General features: G+C 37.1%; 1 protein-coding gene across 1 annotated transcript in view; it reads left to right on the top strand.

Moving 5' to 3' along the window:
- Nucleotides 1-8,265: 8,265 nt before the first annotated feature.
- LOC129258797 (dystrophin-like) overlaps nt 8,266-20,384 on the top strand; it is an 87,786-nt gene continuing 75,667 nt past the window's right edge. Inside the window, exons 1-2 of the mRNA XM_064097994.1 lie at nt 8,266-8,427; nt 15,494-15,586. Of these exons, the coding sequence (XP_063954064.1) occupies nt 8,266-8,427; nt 15,494-15,586 (255 nt within the window). The remainder of the gene's footprint in view (nt 8,428-15,493; nt 15,587-20,384) is intronic.

The raw sequence follows: 20,384 nt of genomic DNA, 5'->3' as shown, positions 1-20,384 counted from the left end.
GAAAATTGCGATTTCAAGCTCTGACCATGCATTCTAGAAACTACATATATATGGATTTTATATCAAATATGATTGACGGGACGGTAAATTGCCAATTCGTCTACTGCCAACTCATCCACTCGCCACATGTTCTACCTTCATTTAGTCTAATGCCATTCCATCCATCAACATTTTTGTCTAACAACCGTTTGGTCCAACAACCATTTGGTCCAATAATCAATTTGTCTAATCACCAGTTCGTCTATGACCATTTCGTCTCATAACCAGTTGGTCTAATATCTGCTTTATTTTCATTCATTTTACCAAATTAACACTTTTAGACTAATTAGACCAAATGGTATATGGACTAAATGGCTATTAGACCAACTGGTTATTAGACGAAATGTTGAGTGGATGAAATGGCAATTAGACCATGTGGATATTGGACGAACTGATAGTAGACCAAATGATAGTAGACGAGTTGGCAATTGGACGAATTGGCATTAGACCAAATAATGAAAATAAACCAACGGGACAGGTTGACCACCCTGATGCTGGATTCAGATATGTACATGTAGAAGTTAAAGATTTGAATTTAAAGCTTAGAGATTCAAGGGTTTGAATCGAAATCCTTTGAGATTGAAAAAGAAATCTGTAGTTTAGTTGGGATCGAATCCAGAATTCAACTGGACACTTCAAATGTATCGCAGCTGATCTAGAGTAGTTTCATTGAATTTGTGTAGGGTGTGGCATGTTTGGTAGTAGTGTTGCTGGTGGTGATGAGGAGAGGGTGATGTTGACTTTGATATAAATGATGATGATTTGGATGGATGTACATTTGTATTATGATTTTGGACTTTGGTTATGATGGTGAATTGGCGATGGTGATGATGAAGATCGATGATATTGAGGATGATGATAACATGACTATCAAGATGACGACTGATGATATCAAAGATGACAATGATGACAAATAGTAGGTGATGATGATGATGATAATGGTGATGGTGATGATGATGATGATAATGATGTTGATGGTGATGATGATAATGATGCTCATAATGATGATAACGATGTTGATGGTGATGATGATGATAATGATGATGGTGTTGATGGTGATGATGATAATGATGATGATGATGATAATGATGATGATGTTGATGATGATGATGATAATGATGATGGTGATGGTGATGATGATGGTGATGATCATGTTGATGATGATGATGATGATATTAGGTGGTTTCAGACCGCCTCGAAGTTCGTCAGTTCCAGGTATTCTCTGATCGGGAAATTTACCCCGATCAGAAAATACCAGGTATTTTGGTAATGTGAAAGCAAACTACGCGTAATTTCCCCGAAAGAAAATACCCGCTAAATAGTAGGTACTTGGCGAAATTACGAGAACTTTCGCGGGGATTTTTCCAAGGTCGCAGGTATTTTGGCGATGTGAAAGCAAATTACGGGAACTTTTAGCCCAGCGTGTCGTTGGGTGCGGCGCCGTGGGTGGCTGCTGGGCTAGTAGTTTTGAATATCGCGCCTTGCCTGCTTATTAGACCATACTGCGCATGCTCCTAACTTCAGGAATTTATCCCGAAGTGTATGTTTCGGGACGGTCTGAATGCAGGAATAATTAATGGGTATTTTTTAGCCTGAAAATGTTCTCGTTATTTAACGGGGATTCTTGTGATCGAGGCGGTTTGAAACCACCTATTGAGAAACTGAGTGATAACGGATTAGGATGACTATTATAAGGACGATGATGATGATGTTTACAGTGACACTGTGACCTCTATAATGATCCTCTGGACCAAACAAATGTCCTTTCTTGCATTATAAATATTCAGAAATCCTTGCAAACTCATTATTACCCGACCATTCAATTCATAATATCTTCCAGTACATCTCTGCTCACTGAGGGAGGCAGCTTGTTTACCCTGTATCACGATACATGTATCTCGGTCATTTCTCGGTTGCTATGAGAAGCTCACAGGAGTATTGGTTTGAGATGGATTTATAATTGTGAAGGGGAAATGGTATCGCACGACCAGGGTGTGAAGGTATGGCAGCTGGTCCAACACTCAGAGCAACGTCTCTCTTCTTACTATCTAAACTATCTATTTCCCATCTCGTACTTAAAGGTGTCAATCAGAACTCCAGGGGCCTGTCTTACAAAGACTTGCATTGATCCGATCAATCGCAACTATGGAAAGCCAGCAAAGTCAACATATAAAATGCATGTTCAATTTTTTTTCTAGAATTGTATATTCATAAATTCATTGACTTCTTGACAATTCAGTGTGCTTCTTTTTGTTTAAAAAGGACATTTTGAAATTTCTTGCAGAAAATTTTATGACAATACTGGATTTCCATAGAATTGCGATTGATCGGATCAATCGCAACTCTTTGTAAGACGGGGCCCGTCTCACAAAGAGTTGTGATTGATCCGATCAATCGTAACTCTATGGAAATCCATCAGTGTCATAATTTTTTCTACCGATATGCAGGAGGATAGTCTAGTGGTTCTAAAAAAAATTTTAGTGAACCCCACCAGAAAATGCACTCCTTCATGCTGAGTGTTGAATGTAGACAATAACACTACAATGTTTAGCAAGCCCAGAGAAACAAACTATTAAATGTAATATTTTATCACCTGACTTCACAATTAAATATCTAAAACATGGCAGGATTTATCTGGTGTGTTCACTATTTTAGCACCAGTGTATACCAAGAGAGAACTCTAGAGAGAGAGAGAGAGAGAGAGGGGAAAAGAGAGTACATTGTAGTAATATCCGAATGACAAACATGGTAAAGCAGCTCATTAGGTGATACAATGTTTATTTTCTCCTTCCTAAGACTGACTTGAGCAAACATTTGTGATGTAATGAGATCACAGAAATAGAACCATGTTCCATGGTTATAATGAACGTAAATTGCCAATTCGTCCACTGCCAACTCGTCCACTCACCACATGGTCTACCTTCATTTACTCTAATGCCATTCTGTCCAGCATTTCGTCTAACAACCATTTGGTCCAATAACCATTTGGTCCAATCAACACTTCGTCTAATCATCAGTTCGTCTATTACCATTTCGTCTAATAACCAGTTGGTCTAATACTCATTTTCTTTTCATTTATTTTGCACAATTAACATTTTAGTTTAATTAGACCAAATGGTATATGGACTAAATGGCTATTGGACCAACTGGTTATTAGATGGAAAGGCATTAGACTAAATGAAAGTAGACCATGTGGTGAGCAGACAAACTGATGGTAGACCAAATGATAGTAGACGAGTTGGACAAAAAAAGAGGTTCCATCTGACCAAGGAAGTGGGGGCTTCTAAACTCTCACTTCCCTGATCTAACCTCCTTTGTAAGACCCTACTGATGTACAATACTATTCAGAGTTAAATGGGTAGCTCACCTTGACAAAACGTTTATTGTAAAAAATCACAGAAATAAAAATATTGAAGGTTTTAGGAAAATCCATCAAAGATTAAAAAACAATGAAATGTAAATTTCTCAAAACTTGAAAATGGGCTTTATTCTTCCGTCAAGACATATATGTATATCAACATACAAATTATTTCACACCTACTGAAAGAAGAAAATTTTTAGTCATCTTGAACCATTACAAAATTGAAATTTATGCATTTTATATTACATATAACATATGGGACAGCTGCTCGTATATGACGTCACAAATCAAAAAGCTAAAACTCTAATGACTTTCTTAATCTTGAATGAATTTTCCTGAAACCTTCATCAATATTTTTATTTGTTTTTCTGGCATTTTTACAACAAACTTTTCTTTAGGGTGAACTTCCCCTTTAAAATGATCAGTATCATTTTAAAACAGTATCATTAGGTGGTTTCAGACCGCCTCGAAGTTCGTCAGTTCCAGGTATTTTGGTAATGTGAAAGCAAACTACGCGTAATTTCCCCGAAAGAAAATACCCGCTAATTGGTAGGTACTTGGCGAAATTACGAGAACTTTCGCGGGGATTTTTCCAAGTTCGCAGGTATTTTGGCAATGTGAATGCAATTTACGGGAACTTTTAGCCCAGCGTGTGTCGTTGGGTGCGGGCGCCGTGGGTGGCTGCTGGGCTAGTGGTTTTGAATCTCGCGCCTTGCCGGCTTATTAGACCATAATGCGCATGCTCCTAACTTCAGGAATTTATCCCGAAGGGTATGTTTCGGGGCGGTGTAAATGCAGGAATAATTAATGGGTATTTTTTAGCCTAGAAATGTTCTTGTAATTTAACGGGGATTCTTGTGATCGAGGTGGTTTGAAACCACCTATTGAATTATAATACAAGGAGGCCACTGACTTAAGTTAGATAAAATTGTTTATCCCACCGCTGCCACCAAAGATGGTGATTTTATAAGATTTAAGCTGCATTTATGGGGGGGGGGGTGGGAGACTACCCTCTCCCAGAAGCCCCTTATACGAAACTCCAAAATCAAGGGGGAGACATCCCCCCCCCCCCTGGATCGCTGCCAGTGGCTGCCATCAACATAATACTTTAGTCAGACCTGTGAACGCGATAAATGCTATCATGTTATCACCATTGACATACAATCAGTGTGTTAGGAGTTGGTTTCACACCATTTTGTGTTTGGATCTATATGTATACATGTACGTAACATTTGTTAATCACCATCAAAGTTGGGAACAATTTTGCATTAAAAATAAGTATGTTACAGTTCTGTCTGCTCCCTTCGAATTGATTTTTTTTCATACAGAGATAGATGACTGCGGAGATACATGTAATTTGAACATGTCCAAATTGCTGTCAGATCCATCTAAAACTGCCAGAAGAAAATTATTGGAAGAATCAAAGTTGACAATTTTGAAAAGGACCTACTACATTACAGATGTTTTTTAAAGGAATATTACAAGTTCTTTTTACAATTTACAGGTCCCAAAACAAGTATACATACAAGTATAATTTCGTTTTAACTTTATTACATGCAGGTAAAACCACATTTTTGTGCGTGAATGTATCAACTCCACATAAATCACCACTCTGTCTTTCAATGTGTGTTAGTCATGTCTATAGTGCGTGAAATAGTTTTTCTATTCACTCCTATACATCCCAATTCTTTACAATACATCTATTCTTCTCTCTCCCCATTTCCCTTTCTCTCCCTTTTTTCAAATTTTGTCTGGTCAATTTGAGGTCTCTTCAGACTTTCTTTTGTCCTGACTTGATAGATTTCTGGTTGGTGGTAAACTAGTCAATCTCTTTTTTTTATTGTGGACCAGAGGAATAAAACCCCTCTTCTATTTGGTATGTGCAGCAGTACCTTTGATTGAGAGCACCAAACTTTGTATTCACACATCCATCGCAGTGCACATAAACCGCTTTTGCATGTTGTGCAATAATTATGAGCATGAACAAATTGGAATGTAGCATATCATTCTTAAAATGTATACTTGTGGGGGTGCGAGTATGTGTGTGTAAGGGTGTATGTGGAAGGGGGAGGGGGTGGGGGCTTGAGCGTACTTTTTATTCTTCTTGTCTTTTGTGTAAATTTATTTATATTGTGTATCTTCTATACCCCCCAAAAACAATTTTATGATACCTCATGATACGCCCCCCCCCCCTGCTGACTCGAACTATACTAAAATGTTCACAATTTGACCATGGCCCTTTCCCTTTTAATATGGGGATTAATATTTTAATGCTGTGTATAAAGGTTTGATGACAGTGTAGGAAAACATGATAGCCTGAATCGCACCAAATCATTCTTCAAATACATGTAGTATGCTTTTGGGTAACCCTTTTTTCTAGAGTTGCCTCAAGATGTGGAACAGGCATTATTCAATATTCAGAAAATCATTATTCTACATTAACAGTGGAAAAATTATATTTTCATTTATTAACCGCAAAATTGTTCATTGCATGCAAAGGGAGCCTTTGATATGAAAGAAATACCTCCCCCCCAAAAAAAAAATTCAGCAACCAGCCCAACGGGAAAAAAAGATGCCGTTCTCATTACGCTTTCTAAAACTAGTTTACTGGAAACCGATTCAGGAAACCAGTTTGGAAGACCGCTTTAATAGCGTTCCCACTTGATCACTCGAAAATGGTTTTCAAAATTACTTCATGTACCGGTAAAGTGAACTTGTTGCTATTTAAAACGCTCTCAGTGGGGTGACACGTTTCCCGTGAAATTCGAAACCGCAGCGTAGGCATTCTACACCTGTCATGTGGAGTAGCACGCTCAAAATGTGTGAAGAGAGCTTCCCCGAAGAACGGTTGTGTCCTCACGCTGTAACCAGTTTATAGAGGCAAAGCGATCTTGAAAACTACATCGGGAGGTGGTTTTCCGAACTGGTTAGGAAGATCGCTCCCAAGACCGCTTCCACCGTTTTCACTATGCGTTAAACTAGTTTCCAGTAAATTAGTTTTAGGAACGTAGTGAGAACAGTGTCAAAGATTCTCTAGTTAATCCATCTAATAAACCTTGAAGTGCCAGTTGAAGAGGGCTTGTTTGCCGAAGGAGGTGTGAAAAGTATATTTGTCTGGACAATGGTGGACCCTGTGCTTTCACAAGTGGTCAGGAAACTGACCACTTGAATCAGACTTTATAGCTTTTTCATTTTCTAAAGCCCCGCAAGTCACATGTCTGCATGACTGCTTGTTCCTTCCAAGATTAATTTTAGGTCGGCGACATGGTGTTTCTTAAAGATTGATTTCGGGTTGACTAAAAATTCTACAAAGCAATAGCGCCATCTCGAGTTCTCAACTACTCATACCTGGCCAGTTTCCTGACCCATAATGCTAGTGTAGTCTAGTGATGTAGACCCACTTGAATGGTAACATGCTAATTAACTACTCAATACATGTATACCGCAATAATTATGTTACCAAGTAGCAAAACAATTTACTTTTCCTCTCAAAACATTTTAGTTTCTCTATACAAATACAATTATAGGTCAATTTATTCTCTGTAGAATATTAGATATCTGAAAACATATTTTAAGACTATGTATTTATAACACACAGTCAATGAGAGACCACACACAGTTCACTCCCCCTTTAATTTGCGCACCCCATGTGAGTGTTCACAGTGTGTGCATAATACTACTTTATAGTCATTCACACTGCTAAAATGTTCAGATTTAACATTATGAAGAAAACTTAAACCTGTGGACATTCACAGTGTGTTCATATACATGTAGTGTACTATGTGAGTGCGTGTTTTACACTTTTAAAATGCTCAGTTAACATTATGAAGATGACTTTGTACTGTGGACATTTCTACAGTGTGAATGTTCACCGTGTGTTCAAATGGTGGACTATGTTGACTATTATAGTGAAGATGTGATGCATACTGTTAAAGTTATGTAGGTGCACTGTGGACATCTCTTCACTATGAGTGTTCATAGAGTGTGTTCACAGAGTATGATTCATGCTTGAATATGCTCAAATTTAACGGTGTTTTCACATCGTGGACACCTAGCAGTGTGAATGTTAACTATGTGTTCAAATTGTAGACTACACACCTATGTGAAGATGTGATGCTCACTGTGAAAATGCTCAAAGCTAACATTATGAAGATAATTTCACACTGGACATCTACGCAGTGTGAGTTTTCACAGTGTATTCACATCGAAGACTATTGAAGATATGATTCAAACTATAAAGTATTCATATTTAACATTGTGTGGATAATTTCACACTACACCGTATTAACTGTGTGAGTGTTAGTGTGTGTTCATATAGTGGACAATGTGAAGATAATTTAAAATTGTGGACATCTGTATAGTGTTAGTGTTAGCAGTGTGTTCATATGGTGGAATATGTGAAGATAATTTAAAACTGTGGACATCTGGGGAGCATTTCATGATTGACTTGACAGACGTTTTATCCGACAAGTCCCATTTTATCCGACAGTTGCCATAGTAGCAGTGGCTCTCAGCCAATCAGAATCAAGGAGAGATGTCAGATCTGACAACTTGTCAGACAAAAATGTTGATGAAACGGTTCCCTGTACAGTGTGAGTGATGCGGTGTGTTCATATGGTGGACTATATGAAGATGATTTGAAACTGTGGACATCTGTACAGTGTACTGTAAGTGTTGCATTGTGTTCATGTGGTGGACTTGGTAAAAATGTGATTCATACTGTTTGATCCTCAGATTAAACAGTGTGAGAATGCCTTTTGTTAACAAAGTGAAGATGATTTTATATCATGCTCCACACAATGAACACACTTTAGGATACACTGTGGAACCCAATGTGGAATAGACTGTGATCATACCAACAGAGAATGATTGAGAAACATGGGATAAATAATGGAAAACCTCTGTTATATGATGTGATTACTCTTAATTATTCATATTCTCCTTTTTTTCTTCTCTATTTCTCAGATGAACGAGGAGATATCCAAAAGAAAACATTCAGCAAGTGGGTCAATGCACAATTAGTCCAGGTAAGTTTATATTTTCAATTTTGACTTGTCAAGTAGACCAGTAATCTATCGCAAATTTGCATTTGGTTTAAAGGCAAAGGCTATCATTACAAAGGCCTTAATATTAAAAAAAAACCCAAAATACCGAACTTTGATTCATGTTGTATGTAATATTGTTCATATGAATGAAAAACACCCAGGAAGAGAAAATAAATCAAATTTGTGCAGACACTTATAGAATCTATTTGTGACTGAAAAATTACGATTTACTAAGATCCCTGGGGAGATGTATGTATGGAATGAAATTAAGATTGTGTTCCGGTCACTTTATATTTCACTTGTTTGAAGCACATTTTTATGTCTTACCTGCATAACAGAGTGAGACTATACTATAGGCGCCCCTTTTCCGACGGCGGCGTCAACATCAAATCTTAACCGAAGGTTAAGTTTTCAAAATGACAGCACAACTTAGGAAGTATATGGACCTAGTTCATGAAACTTGGACATACGGTTAATCAAGTATTACTGAACATCCTGCCTGAGTTTCAGGTCACATGTCCAAGGTCAAGGGTCATTTAAGGGTCAATGAACTTTGGCCAAGTTGGGGGTATTTGTTGAATTACCATCATAGCTTTGAAAGTTTATGGATTTGATTTATAAAACTTGGACATAAGAGTAATCAGGTACTACTGAACGTACTGCCTGAGTTTTAGGTCACATGACCGAGGTCAAAGGTCATTAAGGTCAATGAACTTTGGCCATGTTGGAGGTAATTATTAAATTGCTGTCATAACTTTAAAATTTTATGGATATACTAGTAGTTAATGAATCGTTGACATAGAGGTAATCAAGTATCACTGACAAGTCTTAGGTCACGTGATCAAGGTCAAATGTCATTTATTGTCTGTGAACATAGTATTGTATCATAAGAATGGTGTTTTTTGTGAATAATTATTTTTTAGTAATTTTCAAAGTCAGCACTGCTACTACATTGAATCGCTTCATGCAGGTGAGACTGCCAGAGGCGCTCCACCTTTTTTTTTTTGGGGGGGGTGGTTTTCATTTTCATAACATGTCACAGACACAGGCGGCAGGAGATCTTGCCGCTTAGAATTTTCAAAGTCAAATTAATGTAAACCTATGTTTTTAAGAATTAAATGTATGACTCATTACAAGACTTGGGATTGACTTGTAATTAATTCTGAGTTAGTTGTAACGTCCTTTTAGTGTTAGAATTTTGTAATTGATCGTGTATCATATGTACGGAATATGTGAATATATTCACTGAATAGGATGCACTATCAATCCCAAAAATATATTTATAAACACTCTTTTGAACATTATTCTCAACTTGATCTTTGATAGCTAATCTTGATATGAAGAAAAAAAAGAACAATTTATTTCAGAATCTAGCATCTGTCTTCTTCCCAAATTGAATTACATTCATTTGCTCCATAACCTACTCAAACGGCAATCCCAATGCATGCTCTGTGCGGGCAGACGAGATAACGTCAATATAGGATGGTATTATGCAGAGGAAAATGTTTTTCCGAGCAGAAGTCAATTCTGAATTCAGCCAACTGATTTGAATTGGATGCATCCAGCTGTAATTGCAGTACCCCCAAACCCTCCACGGAGTTTATTTATAGCAATCAGCAACATCTTCGACAAGAGGGGGTATTCATATTTGCCCCGAACGGAATATATCCGTAAATTGCAGGAACTTATGAGGAGCATTTCATTAATGGACTTGTTGGACATTTTATCCAACAAGTCCCATTTCATCCATCAGTTACCATAGTAACATTTGCTTCTCAGATAATCAAACTCAAGGAAAGTTGTCAGATCGGACAACTTGTCGTACAAAAAATATTGTTGAAACGCTCGAAATAATGCATGAGGTAGTAATCCATAAAGATTTAAAGTGTAGCTCAAACTTCACTTCATGTATTTTCTTTTGTGATTATTACGAGAACTTTGTTTTCACACTGGCAAAATACCAGGCATCATTTTGCGATCAGGTTGAGAGGACCTGCATTAGATTTTGAGATCTCCACTTTTCCAAATGAGCTTTGGCGCCACCTTGGAAGAAATCGCTGGAAAATTTGTTATTTTTACCGACTAACGTAAATGACATATTTTTTCTTTGAGGCTAATCAAAAGTGTTTTTTTTTTCACACTAACAAATTACCGGATATTTTCTGGTGATCAGGTTGGTGTAAAACTACCTCATGCAATCAGAATGAGGAAGAGCAAAGATTGTCTTACATTGACAGTAGGGCTTTTAGCAATGGTCTGATGCTGTCATGTGAGACAAACATATAGCATGGACAAAAACACAGGTTTTTAAGATTAGCTTGCATTTTAATACCGTTCTCATTGTTTTCTAACAATTTGTTCCCAGTGTAAAGTGTCCTAGTGTAAAGAAATTCAAGACATTTTGGCCAGAAAGGTTATGAATGGAAATTAGCCTTTGAATATATACTCATTTTTCTTAATAAGAATATTTAAATTTAAGGTACATGTAGAAATGTTGAATCAATTAATGCATGTAAATGTGAAGCAAATTAAAGACACTGACATGGAATGGAAAATTAAGTGTTTTAGGTGAATAAGATGAAAAAATTAAAAATCAAATGTGGCAGGGAGATTAGGGGCCTTTTTACACATGAATCTTGAATCATCATTGTATTGCTGGTTGCATATCGTCTTTACAATCATCGGACATTTCACACGGACATTTTGTATCGTAATTTGAATGAAACTTAACTGGAATTCACCTCCAGAGTAGAATTTGAATTTGTGATTTGTGATTAGCAATTCGTGATTCTAATTTGGTTTCACTCGTGCTAAAAATTCGTCATTAGCCTTATTTTTCACTGGAATCATCATTCAAATTACAATTTTTTTACTGTGTGAAAGGGCAGTCAGACTAAACAATCAATATTTCCTTACCTTTGAAACCTGGGAGTGCATTTCATGAAGCAAATGTGACTTTCACTGATTCATTTACTCTCAGCCAATCAGGTGCACGGATTTCAGTAGCTTTTAACAAGTGTTGGTGAAAATCACAGATTATTTGTGTCATGAAATGCTCCCATGGTTTTCAGAGATGTTCAGCTCAAACCACAGTTGCGAATTTGCAATCTAGTGATTTTGTTGTTGTTGAAAATTAAAGGTCTTTCTTAATGGAGATCTGAAACAGCAGCCAATAACCATCAGGGTATCTATGGTACATTTGATTTGATTTCCAAAGTAGAATATCCAAGGATTTATTTTTCAACATAACAAGCAGACATTTCACAACAATGATTAACAAACATAATATTATTCTAAGTAAAATCTATATTATAGGCCCTACTTTGATTTTTTTTTAGATTGTTGAACCATATACATGTATATGAACTATTAAAAATGTATATAAAACATATAATATTATCAATTGAAATGTGGAGACAGCCATGGAGCTTGAAATTGATGTACATGTACATGTAGGCCTCAAAAGGAAATAGGGGAGAAAACCAGACATAAACTGTAGTTTTAATAAAGGCAAAGATACCATAGTTCTAACTCTTTGTGATATGTGCCTTGGAATAAGGTATTTCGTGGCAGCATTTAAGCAAAGTCAGACTGTAAACATTTGAAATAATTAAGCAAGTATCGTTTTTAAGCAGTCTTTTTTTTTTTTTACAATAGGCATTCGTGGGCCTGAAACAGCGTTGAAGATATCATTAGCTAAGTTAATAAGATTGACACAGCAGAATGCCGTTGTTGAGTAAACATGTACTATTGTACGGGGGAAAGAATGTGAGGCACGCCTTCACTGTATGTGTAGGCATGCTCCAGACGTGAGCACTCGCTTGTAATCATGATTTCCTCCTTATTATGAAACCGCTCATGTAGTCACTCAAACAGTTGTGTCGGACTGTCAGAACGGGAGCAGAGAGAAGGGGGAGGGATGGAGAGCCTTTCATGATGCAAGCAGTCGGTGATAGTCACTGGCAAATTTGCTCTGAGCCAATCAGATGCAAGGATTTCGGTAGCTTATAACAATAGTCGGTGAAAAATAACTGGGATCTCACTTGTTCTTCAGTCAGACTCAGATATTTATATTTTTTCAATTTTCATGCACGGCCTATGTTATCTTGCATCTCTTGGGAAATGGTGGTTGACCCACACGCTTCTCATGATAATGAACATTGCTGGTGCATGTATTGATACAAATAATATGATAATAATAGCACGCCTATATAAAAAGAGATTATTTCAGGCTTGTCCCATCACGTCGGGTTATCGCGTCTGCATGGTCTGGCAAACGCGTAACCCGACTATTCGAGAAAAGGGCCCCCAACTTCCCGAATGGAAGGGTATAATCTACCCGATGTTTCTTGAAAATTATAGCCAAATTCTTGAATGGTCGGGTAAACTGGATCCGACGTTTTGGGAATTGAAGGAGCCCTTTTCTCGAATGGTCGGGTTTCGCGATTGCCCATCTGGACGTGATAACCCGATGTGATGTCAGGAGCCTTATTTTACACATGACATTCACATTCATTTTTGAAAGATAAGGATTGATCTTTAATTGTTAGGACATGCAAGGAGAGAGAGAGAGTATAGATGTAAAAAGAGATGAGCATGCAGATACCTTAAGTGTCAGTATTGTCAGAGTCGATTTAATCATAGCAAGCACTCTGTAACTCAATTAGAAGATTAAATGTGTCCCAAACATGTCTCTGAGTACACGATGGTATAAAGAACACGGGGAAGTTGGAGTTAAGATTGGGCCTATTTGTTCCCTCACACGAATCTCTACCTCTCTTGTACTGTACACATTATAAAGCTTGAAGGTAAAAGAAAGTAACTGCAGCAAACAATTTATTTCATGAAAAAGTCTTTAAAATCAAGGTTAAATGCCACCATATGATCATACAAATGTACATCTACTTCTGGTACATTGAAATTAACCTATTTTTGTGGAATCAGGAAATCTTCGCTGAAACAGATAATTCTGATGATCACTAACACAAAAATGCATATGTGGGATGGTCAATGATGGTCTTTATCATGGTAACAATACAAGGGTTTATTTTTCAATATGATGGTTATATTCTTGTCATATAGTGAAAGCTTTAATAGAGCAGTTGTACCACTGCGGTCAACAATGTATACATACAAGTATTGTTACCGGTACTTGAACTAAATTTTGCTCACGTCATATTACTCCCCCTTTTCCCCCATCTCGGCTCCAATCCTTTTCACCATGCAGTCTGTGAATCAGAATTTTCAGATCAAATTCATGAAATAGCTCTTGAATTTGCAATTAACGATTTGAGAAGAGTTTTTTGTTGTTGCCAAGATCAAGATTTCTCGACGTATCTCAGGGATTTATTGCATCACTTAAAGCTTTGTTTAATTCATTTATACCCAGGGACTGAAAATTCAGCTGAGTAAAGTCAAGTACATGTAGCAATACTTGAAAGATTGGTATGTTGCCAATTTGCTGTGTCGTTGCAAGAACGCCTGAGCAAAACATCTTTATGCACAGTGTGGGTGCCGAAACGCCCTTCTGCAATGTACTTATGCATGCTGCTACGGGCGTTTTTGTGGTTTTCTTTTCTCTAGGATGCACTGTATATTAGCTTACATCGTGTTTATCTACAGTAGATCTGAAGACACTATTTGGAAGAGAATTGTAGAAGAATCAAATTACACAGATTCTGTCATTTAATCACCCACGTTTTGTAATAGTGGGAGGTTAAGGAGTTTTTTATGATTGTATTTGAAAAATTGGTTCAAAATCAGTCGGCCTTTGGGTCAGATTTGGAAAAAGCAGTAGTCATTCATGTACAGCTAAAGCAGTATACGCGTACATGTAGATGACTGCTGTTGCAAATGTTGGAGTCAACATGTCACATGCTCCTTGGGAGCTTGTCACTAAACAGATAGTCTGTGATTTTTTACTGATGGCTGTTATAAGCTATTGAAATCCTTGCATCTGATTGGCTCTGAACAAATTAGTCAGTAGAAATCACAGAATTGGAGCTTCATGAATACTCCCCAGTTTTCTTTAAGATACAAGTACATATTGATCTGCTTTAAAGGGGAAGTTCACCCTGAAGAAAAGTCTGATGTAAAAAATACCAGAAAAAAAATAGGTGAAGGTTTAAGGAAAATCCATCAAAGATTGAACAAGTTATTAGAATGATAAAAATCTGAAGTTTTTGTTTGATTTGTGACGTCATATACTGTATGAGCATCTGCCCCATATGTTGTGTAATATAAAATGCATAAATTTCAATTTTTTAATGGTCCATGATGACTTATTGTATTTCTCTTTCGGGAACTGGTGTGATGTATTTTTCTGTTGATGTTTTTCTTTTTAATTTTTGGAGAAAATCACATTTCATTATGTACTCTTTGTTTACTACACGATAATTTGGGAAGCTGCTTGCATATAACTTCACAAATCAACAAATTAAAATTCTAATAACTTTTTAAATCTTTGATGGATTTTCCTCAAACCATCACCAATATTTTTCATTATTTTTTTTCTACCATTTTTACAATAAACTGTTTGTCAGGATGAACTGCAGGGTGCTACATAACTTTTTAGAAGCACTTGCCCAGTCGGGCAAGTAAATTTTTAAAAAGTTGGAATATACTTGGCCAAAAATCTATTTCACTTGCCCGAAAAAATTGTTGAAAAAAAAAGTTTTACCTCTTCAAAAGAAAGTTTTGCGGTTTTATAAACCATTGACCTTTTACTCTCTTTTGACATGATCTATTTTGTTAAATTGCATTTCTTTTTCCTAAGTGATTTTATCTTGCCTGCCATGTCCAAAATGAAGGTCAGCATATCATATAGACCCTAATCTTGGTCATTCTACTGTGAGATTTTGCTTGCCCAATTCAGGCAAGAAGTTTTGGTCTTTACTTCAAAACACTTGCCCGACTCTTACTTTTACTTACCCCGGGCAATCGGGCAAGTGCTTATGTAGCACCCTGGAACTTCCCTTTTTTAAGAGTTGATGATTGATATGAAATGATAATCTGGTAGTAAATTGAACATTTTTGTTCTCTCTTCTAGGAATCCAAACCACCTATTCAGGATTTATATTCAGACCTACGAGATGGAACACACCTCCTTGCTTTACTCGAAGTACTAAGCGGACAAAAATTAGTAAGTTTGATTTGATTTGGTGTTTAAAAATTCTGGTTGTATTTATTGTGAATAGATACTCTCTAAACGCATGAGGTAGTCTAGTGTTTAATTACTCTCCCCTCGGAGAGATATTGGGGACCTATCCCTTTAGAGTAAACTCTAAGGCCCGTATTCTGAAGGTGGGTTTAACTTAAACTCGGGTTTAAAGTTGTGGTTTAAGTATGGATAGCCGATTGTTACATAAATCACTAACGGTAGAGATGTCATATTTCAGCTCATTTGGCTCTCAAATCATTCATAATTGTCTAGGAAGTATAAATAGATGATTGTCTTCACCAACGATGAATCAGGAAAGAGCACAGTAAACATAAGAAACATATACTTGATAAAAGCTTTGAAACGTTTGGCTTCCCATAATTTTAGCTCAGAGTTAGACCATGGTCTAAGTTAAACCTGACTTCAGAATACGGGCCTAAATGTACATCTTTATAAAGAGCATTATTGCTCGTTCTAGAGCAAAATGTGCATGGTTTAATATTTTCTCTCTCCAAAAAGTAATGGAAATCTCACTTCAAAAGGATTGGTCCCTATATAGTCTTGGTTATAATTGAGCAAGGTGCCACTCGGAGAAGGAGAAACTTTCGTATGATGCTTCTAGACCAGTTTTTTATGCTGAATATGAATATATGAGGTAAACAGGCTGTATCCTGAAAATTGACCCATGAGGGGGCTTTTTTTTGTTATGGAGTGTATAGCGTAATTTTTGTCCATTTATATGTATCTTTTTGTGAAAATTGCAAATTTTAGGGAGCATGTAATCTGTAGGCCTACCATTCCTCCTTCAATTATAAATTTCCCGTGCATTAGTATGTGAATTGTGAAACAGTCCTGTGTAATGTTGTAACCCGCACCCGTTGCGGTACGGGTTAACCTGCCGGTATGCCCCCGATCGCGGGTTGCGGGCCGGGCCGAGTTCATTCTCAAACCCGCAGACCGTCATGCGAAAAAAAGGGAGAAGTAACGACGCATAATAAAAACATTAACAATGAAAATTGAGTTAGGATCATGTGCTTCTTACGTGGCGGATTCTTTTAGAGACGTAGATATTTCCTTTTTAAAAAATGCTGGCGTATTTTTGTCTTGTGAACAGTGAACAGGACTGAGACAGTTCGACATAAATATACATCAGTTGCTCTTTCGAAGAAGGAGCGCGCGCCAGTGCAGCGCAGCACAGTCTAGTCAAAAGCAATCGCATAGGCCAATGAAACTCGATGTCGAGTTTCCCGTCCCATTTTTTCCAGCTCATAATGAGGATTTCATTATTCATTATTTTCCAGAAGATGAAAGTTTGACCTTTTGTAACCTTTGAACGCACTTTTATTCTGTGGAACTGTCTTGAAGCCAGGGAGCAAATCAATCATTTTTTTTCGGGGGTTCCATTTTCATTTTTTGGGTAATATTTCAGGGTCTCCATTTCTACCGTTTTGGAGGCTACTTTTTTCATTTCGGGGGCTCTTTTCAAATGCTACGTTTTTGTATTTTGAGGAATCCCTGTTCACTTATTAAATTAATTATTACTTATTGTTTAATATTGCATGATTTTAAAGTTATTTTTTTCATGCTTAGAATCTTGGATGTGGGTGTGTTTGTGTGGGTGTGACTATGAGTTGAACTTGGATATAAATGAATTCAATATCTAATTTCTACTCCATCTAATTCCAGTACTTGGCCATGTAATAAAGGCCCACATACCCTAACTTTTCCTGATGTTCTTTGAAAACGCAGATCTCCACGAAAATTGCATTTCTCTATGGGGGAGTCTAAATTTGGTGAGAATGAACTCATTAATAACTTAAATATACATGACAATGAAGAAATCATCTAACTTTATTGGCAGTTTTGAATAATATTCCCGAAATATAAACTCTGTCTGAAACATAAAATCACCATCATTGAGGCCTTTACAGAGCGAATTGTCCCCCAGAGCTCTGGCAGAGAGACAGAGCTCAGACTGGCTAGCTAGTACAAGCGCCAATGCGTACGTGCGTGAGCCTCCCGTCGGCCCTGTAAAACAGATTGAGTTTTGTTTGATGATTTTCTTGTCTGATATGCCGTATGACAACTCATCAATGCAAGGTTACTAGACTATGGTATTTATTGAGGTAGCTCGACCAAACCTCGAGCGATGTTCGTGCAGGCTCCACTCCACTTCACTACCGCTACATCGGGTAGGTAGAGCGTAGTGTAGCAGAAGTGAAGTTGAGTGGAGCCTGCACGAACATCGCTCGAGGTGTGGTTGAGCATGCAGTGTCATTCCATTCACAAGAAAAAAACAAGAAAAGAATTACAGGTATTTACATGATATACAAGTAATTGTGACTGAAAAGCTTATATTAATGTTTTATATCAGTTCTGAATCTAGATCTATGTCAAAATAGTAAAATAATGAATTATTTTCAGAATTTGATTTTTAAACGCGGTCCAAATTTCATAACGCGGGCGGGCGACGGGAAACTGAACATCGAATTTGCTGGGCAGCCTGGGCTACATGTAGCTAGTGCGCTGAGCTGCGGCTCCGATCCGAGGAGTTAATTGCGCAATGCTTTCGATTACGAGATCAGAGCCAACCCATTTCGGGTACAAAGTAACCCAAAAAAACATTTTCTCTCCGGAATAAAAGGCGAATTTGCAAATTGTAAGTAAATACACTCTAGGCTAGGTTAGTAGTTGGCATATATTTTCGTGATTTGAGCCTGTATAGTGTGGGGATTGCAGAAATAATTTTAATTTTTCAAAGATAAATTTACCGTACTTGCGGGTTAAAACCCGACGGGTCAGCGGGTCCCGCTTGCAAATTATTGGATTATGCGGGACGGTACGGTTCGGGTTTTCACTTGCGGGTTACAACATTAGTCCTGTGGTCCTTGTTGATTCACAGTGCATACATGTATCTGTTTTGTGAAAGAGCAAAATTTAGACATCATGATTCAGAATAAATTCATGTATCTTCCTCCTTCAATAATGTGAAATAATTCCTGCATGTGGTCCCTGTTTGTCTGCAGTGCATGTATCTGTTTTGCAAAATTAAGAATTTTGGGAGTCTGTAATCTATACAATGTGGAATAAATATCTTCCTCCTTCAATTACATTGTGTATTATATAAATGTCCCATGTATGTGAAATACATGTAGTTCCTGCATGCGGTCACTGTTAATCCACAGTGCATGTATCTATTTTATGAAATTGAGATTTTTTTGGGAGTCTACATTCTATACAATTTGGAATAAAAGTCTTTGTCCTTCGATTATGAATTTCCCCATGTAGGTGGAGCAATTCATGTGGTCCTTGTTTACCAGCAGTGCAATAAAATACAATGATTTATTCATGAGAGGCACGAAGCAGCCTTGACATTCAGCCTCGGAGATATAAATAAATTCAAGATTTCCTCCGCATCCCTCTCTCGCCAGGGGATAGTTTCATGAAGATTAAGATCACAAACCAATTTGTTCTGAGCCAATCAGATGCAAGGATTTCGCTAGCTTATAACAATAGTCAGTAATATAAATTCAAGATTTCCTAAGCGTGCACCCCTATTTCGCCAGGGTAGTTTTCACGAAGCATTACAATCACTGACAAATTTGCTCTGAGCCAATCAGATGCAAGGATTTTGGTAGCTTATAACAATGAACAGTTAAAAAATCACTTAAGTTTGTTTGTGGAATGCTCTCCTGAACTTTTGTTGGCTGTTTTAAGATAGCCTGAATATTGTGAAGTAGGAGCGGATTTATCTCCAATGTGATTTATATCTATTTATTTTATTTATGAGTCTTTTCAGGACCTTTATGTAAAACCGCATACATTCGTAATTCCGAAGCTTCGTTATTCCGAAAGTTCGGATATTCCGAAGGTTCGTATTTCCGAAGGTTCGTATTTCCGAAGGTTCGTTATTCCGAAGGTTCGTTAGTCCGAAAACGAAATGAGGTTCGTAATTCCGAAGGTTCGTTAGTCCGAAAACGAAGTGAGGTTCGTAATTCCGAAGGTTCGTTAATCCGAAAAAGAAATGAGGTTCGTAATTCCGAAGGTTCGTTAGTCCGAAAACTAAATGATTAACTATTTAAACCTTATTTCGTTTTCGGACTAACGAACCTTCGGAACAACAAACCTTATTTCGTTTTCGGCTTATCGAACCTTTGGAAAAATGAACCTTCGGAATAACGCCACAAATGTTCGGATTAACGAACCCTTTTACGTTTTTGGATTAACGAACATCGAGGTATAGGCAATTTACGTGTTTCGGAATTACGAACCTTCGGAATTACGAAGTGTAACCATGTAAAACAGTGCTTTTATACTGATCTTTTGTTTTTTTCCTGAATAAATATATTTCAATCAATTCAATCAATCTTCTTTTAGAAGGGTGGCTCCATCAGTAACATCTATACTGTTGTCCTTAGAGACCCTGATTTATAAATTATATACAAATATTACAAACATATAAAAAACATATAAAAAAAAAATCAATTTAAAACAGACAATTTCAAATAAATAAAAAAAGAGCATAAACCAACACAATTGAACAGCATGCACAACTTAAGGCCAATATTCACAGAAGTGCTTTATGGTACAATTGTAAACTTAAATGGTACATGTACATGGCTACAGTACAAGGCTATCATGTATATAAACACTGAAATTCAATGCAATCCAAACCAACTCCATGTGCCCGACGACGTATAAAGAGTTTTACAAAATATTCAAATTAATCTCAAATTGTGATAAATCTGTTTGTGTAGTTAAGAGATGTGACTTTTAGATC

This window comes from Lytechinus pictus, chromosome 4 (assembly GCF_037042905.1).
Source record: "Lytechinus pictus isolate F3 Inbred chromosome 4, Lp3.0, whole genome shotgun sequence".
Classification (NCBI taxonomy): domain Eukaryota; kingdom Metazoa; phylum Echinodermata; class Echinoidea; order Temnopleuroida; family Toxopneustidae; genus Lytechinus; species Lytechinus pictus.
Note: the sequence above shows the minus strand (reverse complement) of the source record. Positions and strands in the feature narration are given on the sequence as shown.